Below are 8,544 nucleotides of genomic sequence, written 5' to 3'. Positions count from 1 at the left end.
CTGATCAATTACTATCTCACATCATTGATCTCTCTCTCTCTCTCTCTCTCTCTCTCTCTCTCTCTCTCTCCCTCTCTCTCTCCCTCTCTCTCTCCTACCCTTCCTCCCTTTCCCTTCCTCTCTGAAATCAATAAAAATATATTTTAGAAAAAAGCCATCCTAGTGGGTATGAAGTGGTGTCAGATTGTGGTTTTGATTTGTATTTCCTTAATGACCAATGATTTTGAACATCTTTCTATGTACTAGTTGAGCATTTGTATATCTCCTTTGGAGAAATGTATACTCAAGTCCTTTGCCCATATTTTTTCTTTTATATATAATTTTTATTGTGATATAATTGACATAACATTATATCAGTTTCAGGGGTACAAAATAATGATTCAATATTTGAATTGCAAAATAATCACCACAATAAGTCCAGTTAACATCCATCACTATGCTGCAGTGAACATGGGGGTGTATGTTTCTTTTCATTCTTCAGATAAATATCCAGAAATGGAATTGCCATATCAGTTGATAGTTCTACTTTCAATTTTTTGAGGAATCTCAATACTGTTTTCCATAGTAATTGCACCAATTTATACTCCTACCAACAGTGCACAGGGAGTTCCCTTTCTCAAATCCTCGCCAGCATTTATTTTGTGCCTTTTTGATAAAAGCCATTCTAATAGGTGTGAAGTGGTATCTCTTTGATTTGCGTTTCCCTAATAATTAGTGATGTTGAGCATCTTTTCATGTACCTGTTGATTTTCCCATTTTAAAATTGGGTTGTTTGTCTTTTTAAAAAAAAATTATGAGAGTTCTTAATATTTTCTGAATCCAAAACCTTCATCAGATTTTAATTTGCAAAAATCTTCTCCCACTCTATAGGTTGTCATTTCACATTCTTGATAATGTTCTTTGCACCACGTGCTTTCCTTTTCTGGGTGTGCAGAAGAACATAGTCTTTGAAAACATCTGTGTACATGTATAAAAGCACGCCTCACTGAGGCTTATACTATTACTTATTTTTGTATCTGTATTTCATTTCCAAAAGTTTTTGCATGAATTGTTTATTCTATCTCTCCACCTAAGGATTCAAGCAAAACATTTTGCTTCTGTTTCAGTTTAAATAATTCAGAAATATCGAAAATAGTAGTAGTCAGTAATAATATAGTATTTTTAAAGTGCATGCTACCATTCAGATGTTAATGAAATATAGCATGATACTTCAAAATGCAGTGTTGTTTGACTGTTTTTAGCTCTATCCTTAGACCTAAAGTTAAGATTTTGTCTAATTGTGATAATAGGGATGGGGGTGTGAATGACCTTATCAAAACCATTTTGACAAGGAAATCTTTTTTATCCCCTGGGCACTTATCTTTTTTTTTTTTTATCCCTGGGCATTTATCTTAAAGACATTTAATATTTAACCAATAGACAAAGCTGATTTGTATATTCTCATTTTTCAGAAACTTACTCAAGTTTATAGAACTCTTCATGGAGCTTACACAAAAATTCTGGAGGTTATGCACACAAAAAAAAGACTTTTAGGCACTTTCTTCAGAGTTGCTTTTTATGGCCAAGTAAGTACAATTCATAAAGTTCTTTTTCTTTTTAAATATTCACCTTTACATTAGTAGATAACCATAGCAGCAGTTACTGGCTCTGGAATTCTGTCCAGATAGAGTGCCTATCACAACCGCAGGAAGCCTCTGTTGTAAGTACAAAGTTCACTGTGGCTCTCCTATCTAAACCCATTAGGTCAGAGTCCAGCATATAGCATTTGAATTTTTCCCTCACTTTCATTTTATGTTAGCTTCCAAAAGTATATTTTTAATATCTAGTAGTTCAAGCTTTCAAATAAAAAGCAGGTAAGTATACTGGAAACTAGAAAAATCTAGTGTGGAAATCTTTAGGCCAATCGTGTTCATATGACTGTGAATTTGAAAATTCTCATTTATCTGAAGTTAAAAGGGGGGAATATATGGACGTGGATTTCAGTACTTTTATTTCAAATGTATTTCAAATGCATTATTAGTAGCCATTTAGTAGGTTTTCTTTAAATGCTGTTTGCTCATACAATTTATAAGTGATTATATGTTTAACTTTACAACAGTCTTTTTTTGAAGAAGAAGATGGAAAGGAGTACATCTACAAAGAGCCAAAGCTCACTGGCCTCTCAGAGATTTCCCTGAGACTTGTTAAACTTTATGGTGAAAAATTTGGTACAGAGAATGTGAAAATAATTCAGGATTCAGACAAGGTAACTATACCCTACATTGTGAAATCATTATTTGGTAGTTCCAAGCATGGTATATTGCTCCTGACTTTTTTTTTATATTAGCTGATGGAGGAGAAGCATAGAAATAGAATCTTTCCAGATAGTGAAAGAAAGGACAGGGGCTTTGGAGTCATAGAGAGCAGGATCCAAATCTCCATTCTCTGTCACTTGCTGGCTGTGTGACCATGGGGAAGTTACTTAACCTCTCTGTGCCTTATTTTTCTCAGTAAAATTGAGATAATAATAGTGCCTTTGCTCTGGCTTGTGTAGTTCAGTTGGTTGGAGTGTCATCCCATACACAGAAAGGTCACGGGTTCGATTCCCAGTCAGGGCACATACACAGGTTGTGGGTTCAATCTCCAGTCAGGGTGCTTATGGGAGGCAACTGATCGATGTGTCTTTCTCCCCCTCCTCCCCCCTCTCCCTCTCTCTCATATCAATAAAAAGCATGTCCTCTGTTGAGGATTAAAATAATAGTAATTAGTGCCTTCCTCGTGGAGTTTTATATGGATTAAATGAGTAAATATATGGAAAGTGATTAGAGTTTCTGGTACATAAAAAACATTCATTAATAATAATAGAAGCCAGCATGCTTAATAAAGGTTAGCTATTATTGTGATTGCTATTGCTCACCATGATTCTCAATGTTATACTTAATGATTAAAATCATCTCAAGGCACACATTTTATTCTAAAGCTATCCTTAGTTCAGTAGTTACGTTTATAATGAAGTGGGTTTAGGAGAGATACCTTGGGTCTTATTCTAAAGGTTATCCATCTCATCAGGCCCTGCCAAGGCAGGATGAGAAAAGTTCCATCAAGAGAGGCCCTTTCCTGGGAAATGCATAGGTCTGTATAGACAGAATTTCAGGAAAACATAGCACGAATTTCTGACCATCCTTAGTTACCATGGGAGTGCCCAGGAACAGAGCTGATTTTTTTTAATTTAAATTCTTTATTGTTTAAAGTATTACATATATCTCCTTTTTCCCCCAGGGTAAGAATTTCTTCTTTTTTACAGCAGTGTAGAATTTCATTGTGTAGACGTACCACTGTTTTTAAATCTACTTATCTGCTGATGGGCACTTAGGCTGTTTCCAAACCCTAGCTATTGTAAATTGTGCTGCTGTGAACATAGGGGTACATATGTTATTTCTGATTGGTGTTTCTGATTTCTTATGATATATTCCTATTCCTAGAAGTGGGATTACTGCGTCAAATGGGAATTTCCTTTTTAATTTTTTGAGGAAATTCCATACTTTTTGCCACAGTGAGCTGATTTTTAAGATAGAAAGGACCTATATAGTTAGGATCTGTAGGCCACAGCAGTATTTCCCGATGGACATGGTGCTTTGCAAAGCACTTAACAGCTAGTAGGCAGCATTGCCAGAGTGCAAAGCCCATGGCAATGGTGGAGACTTCACTGCCCACTGTGAAAATCATCTCTTCACTTTGTAGATTTACCTACATCTCTTTAACTTTAGACATATAAAAATAGATTTACTGGTAGGTCCAAAATTCATTAATATTTGGCAGGACCTCCTTGCTTCTTTCCTTACTAGTTTTAACTATTTTGTGTTGTATTGCATTAAGAGAGCAGAAGATTTTTATCTCCTTGTAGCCAGATAGTCTTAGGCTTGCCACCACACTACTGATACTATAAATGGGGAATTAATGGAAAGCCAGGATTGCTGAACAGCATACAGTTTTCTATTTTATTCTGCCTCTGAAAACCTGGACCACATGTGCTAATGACAAACCACCATCAGGTGCCTGGACTCCTGACATTATTTGTATGCACAATATTTTAGTCATTCCCCATAGGCAACAGATATAATAAGAAGTTGCTGCTTTTAACATCCTTATCTCTTAATGTGTAAGAGTAAAAATTAAAAAACACTCTTTTACTTTGCCAAAGAACAAAATGTGCTTAAGAGTACAGACAGTGTAAAGAGCAGTTCAGTAATATATCCCAATATTTTAAACTGTATGTTTCCTTGGACCCAACAGTTGCACATTTAAAATTTTATTTTGTAGATGTACATACATTAAGATGTATGTTTATTTATTTTTTTTTTAAATATATTTTATTGATTTTTTACAGAGAGGAAGGGAGAGAGATAGAGAGTTAGAAACATCGATGAGAGAGAAACATCGATCAGCTGCCTCCTGCACTCTCCCCACTGGGGATGTGCCCGCAACCCATGTACATGCCCTTGACCGGAATCGAACCTGGGACCTTTCAGTCCGCAAGCCGACGCTCTATCCACTGAGCCAAACCGGTTTTCGGCAATACATTAAGATGTATGTTTAAAGTTATTTATTGCTGCAAAGTTTATATAGCAAAAACCTGAAAGCAGTCTAAATGTCCATATGGCTAAAGAAATGGTGGTATTACCCACAGAATGGATATAGTAACCTAGATGTTAAGAGTTTCATATCAATACTTAGAAATCTACCAAGATATATTGTTTAGGAGGAAAAAAGATGAGGTGCAGGTTGTATAGATAGTGTGATCACATTTGTGTAAAAACTTATTCACATATACTCACTTGTATAAGCTATGCTTAGGAAATTTCAGGAACAATACATATAAAATTGTTAACCATGGTTAGCCCTGAGGAGAGGAACTAGAGCCTTACCTGGGAAGAAAGATATTTTTTACTTTTCATATATTCCCTTGTGTACTATTGGAATGATTTATCACACATAATTCACTTTATAAAGTTAAAATCAGGCGTGGCCTTTTTTATTTTATTTCTGTATTTTGTCTTAGCCAGATAATTATCTCCTGATGGCTCTCTGGAGAGATCTAGCTTTTAATGGGAGATAAAAGAAGGCTAAGGTTTCTGGAAATAGGCTTTTAGGTTCTTATGTAAGAGCAAGTAGAATAGATTTGGAGAAGTTAAAAGATGGTAAGAAACTTTCTATCCCCTGTCCATCCTGTATATGTGGAGGGAAAAAGAGTTACAGAGACTATTTCTTAGAAGGTTTCTGTTGTTTGTTTGATATTTTGCTTCCTACACTAAACACAAAAAGGCCTGACTATCATAAAATGTAAGATATTGGCAATGGCACAAGTCAATGTTAGTTGGCTTAAACACGGAAAGAGGGTCCTGGGCACCATCTGGAGCAGTGGTCACCAACTGGTAATCTGTGGATCACTGGTGGTCTGTGATGTCTGAAAGGTTGGCGACTGCTGATACGGAGTACATCTATAATAATAAAAGTGTAATATGCTACTTAGACTGGACGTCTTCTGGACGTCATTCTGGACGTCCTTCCTGACGAAGCTGGGGCCCAGGTGAAGCCAGCCAGGGAAAGGAAGGCCTACTCTTGCACAGATTTTCATGCATCGGGCCTCCAGTAAAATATATTGTGTTAACCATTTTTAAGTGTATAGTTCAATGATATTAACTTACTTCACATTGTTGTGCAGCCATTACCACTCACCATCTTCAAAGCAATTTTCATCTTGTGGAATATTCTTCCTTTTCAAGGCTGAATAATATTCCAGTGTGTGTGTGTGTGTGTGTGTGTGTGTGTGTGTGTGTGTGTGACATTTTGTTTATCCATGTGTTGGTGGGCACTTGGGTTGCTTGCATGTTTTTGCTGTTGTGAATAATGCTGTTCGAGAACATGTGCACAGCTGCCTGACACGGGGCTGAGGTGAGGTGTATGAGTAGCTGACATTGTGCCAAGAGCTGAAACTGACCAAAATAAAAATCACCTGCAATTTTCTGTTTAGGTCTTCCCCCAGAAGTTGCAAATCTTCAACAGACTAGAGAGTCCCCATATAGTTTCATGAGACAAATTCTGCCAATGTAACTGTTGTCTAGGTAGGAAGGTAGATTTCTGATGCTCTGTCATCTCAGAGTCCTCCCTCTAATACAGTGGTTCTCAACCTTCCTAATGCCACGACCCTTTAATACAGTTCCTCATGTTGAGGTCACCCCCAACCATAAAATTATTTTCGTTGCTACTTCATAACTATAATTTTGCTACTGTTATGAATCATAATGTTATGTATGTGTTTTCCGATGGTCTTAGGTGACCCCTGTGAAAGGGCCGTTCGACCCCCAAAGGCGTCGCGACCCACAGGTTGAGAACCGCTGCTCTAATACATGTTTATTGCGGCGGAATTCAAATATACAATTAACCATTTTTATATATTTTTAAGGACTCAGATTATAAAACAGTTATCTCAGTTTTGTAAATATATGTGCATAGGAAAAAGATAGGAAGGAAATGTATGAATATGTAAATGATGGTCACTACTGAGTGGTAGGATTATAGTTTTTATCTTCTTCCTACATTTCTGTAATCTACAAATAGGTTTCTGTAACTTATATATAGAAGGAAATGATCCCTAAAAAAGAACAAAGACCTCCTCCAGGTATCTGTTCAATTGGGAACACGGTCATAGTGGCAATGTACCTCAATTGATCTCAAAAGAGTTAGTAGCTTACCTGTACCCCTTTTCCCATTTTATTCAATAAAAACCAGAACTTTCTTATTTATAGGTAAATGCCAAAGAGCTTGATCCAAAATATGCTCATATCCAAGTCACTTATGTGAAGCCCTACTTTGATGACAAAGAACTCACAGAAAGAAAGACTGAGTTTGAAAGAAACCATAATATCAACAAATTTGTTTTTGAGGCTCCTTATACATTATCCGGCAAAAAGCAAGGCTGCATAGAAGAACAGTGCAAACGTCGTACAATCCTGACTAGTAAGTAGGACTTTGCATATGACTTGTTTGACTTGGTCCTTTGAAATAAACACAGATAGCAGCTGGCCAGCCAGAAAATGTAACTGAAATTTTAGTCATTCATTGTTCTGCTGTTAAGTCACTGGCTTGCACAAACAGGGATGTGCTAAATCATAGTTTTCCTATATGTAAATCGTGATTGCTCTGAAGTGTCTCATAAAGATAATTTCTTTCTCAATACTGAAGTCATAAGGTTCTCTATGGTACCCTGAAGTATTGTCTAGAGAAGGCCTGGGGAAAATTAAGCACAGTGGATTTTTAAAAATGAATTTGACTGTTGGAACAAATGACTTTTTGAGATAGTAAATCAATCTTAATATTTTAATAGCTTCAAACTCGTTTCCATATGTGAAGAAGAGGATTCCTATAAACTATGAACAGCAGATTAATTTAAAGCCCATTGATGTTGCTACTGATGAAATAAAAGATAAAACTGCAGAGCTGCAAAAACTTTGCTCTTCTGCTGATGTGGACATGATTCAGCTTCAACTGAAATTGCAGGGCTGTGTTTCAGTGCAGGTATGTTGGTTGTCAAACACGTATTAGATGTTTCTTGGTGTTGTCTTGCTTTCCTAAGTGGTATAGTCTTATTGAGTGCAAACACCTTTGCATTAATTTTGATTAACTCAATACAGAAATTATGTTCAATTCGAATAAATATTGTGTTATGTAAGAGAACTTTAACATAAATTCTTCTGACGATAGCCAAATTCCGTATTTACATATCAGAAATCATTAACTAATTTATTAGAATATCATCTTTGCAGATTATTTGCTTTAGTTAATCATTTTTCAAATAAGCTTACAGTAAGAATAGTAAATACATTTCTCAGATGCAGATTTTTAATGTATTTGGGTATTGTTTTTTTAAGAGAAATGCAAAAATTTACATTCTGACAACTCTCATTTTCCTTCTTCTGTAATCTAGGTAAATGCTGGTCCATTAGCATATGCAAGAGCTTTCTTAAATGACAGTCAAGCTAGCAAGTATCCATCTAAGAAAGTCAGTGAGTTGAAAGACATGTTTAGGTAAGTACTTTGTAGTTTTCACTATTCTTGTACTCCATTTTCTTCTTAAAAGAAACCAAAATATTCACCAAATAATATCTATCCAGAAAAAGCCATTCTCTGTTCTCTTTTACAATATTTAAGTGACCTCCTAATGGTAATTACAGAGTAAATGCGGGATCTCTTTCTTGCTGCGGGACATTAATGCCCTAGTGATTTAAGAGATTAAATAAACCAACTTACTTTATTGCTTTGGATGTTGTGACACAAACACAAGCCTAAATTCATTACGCAGTTTCCTCCTTTGCCCCACTGACCTCATGCCACAGCATTTCTGACCATTTAGGGTAGGAATAAAAGTGGAACTGGAAGGATTGGAGAAGCTTGCCTCCTGTCCTATGTCCTTAGTTCCACTTGAATTCTGCCAGTCTCGCACATGTAATGGCTTGTCTTGAGTGAGCATCACTTAAGCCAGTGGGTTCTCAACCTTGGCTGCACAAG

General features: G+C 36.2%; 1 protein-coding gene across 4 annotated transcripts in view; it reads left to right on the top strand.

The window, feature by feature from the left end:
• The window catches only part of DOCK11 (dedicator of cytokinesis 11), a 142,384-nt gene that overhangs the window by 128,942 nt on the left and 4,898 nt on the right, over nt 1-8,544 (top strand). For all 4 annotated transcript variants that reach the window (XM_015563139.1, XM_015563138.1, XM_015563141.1 and 1 more), the window contains 5 exons: nt 1,452-1,565; nt 2,099-2,245; nt 6,786-6,996; nt 7,364-7,554; nt 7,964-8,064. In XM_015563139.1, coding sequence (XP_015418625.1) covers nt 1,452-1,565; nt 2,099-2,245; nt 6,786-6,996; nt 7,364-7,554; nt 7,964-8,064 — 764 coding nt within the window. The remainder of the gene's footprint in view (nt 1-1,451; nt 1,566-2,098; nt 2,246-6,785; nt 6,997-7,363; nt 7,555-7,963; nt 8,065-8,544) is intronic.

Source organism: Myotis davidii, unplaced genomic scaffold (genome assembly GCF_000327345.1).
Source record: "Myotis davidii unplaced genomic scaffold, ASM32734v1 scaffold798, whole genome shotgun sequence".
NCBI classification, from domain to species: domain Eukaryota; kingdom Metazoa; phylum Chordata; class Mammalia; order Chiroptera; family Vespertilionidae; genus Myotis; species Myotis davidii.
This window is presented reverse-complemented; position numbering and strand designations above follow the sequence as displayed.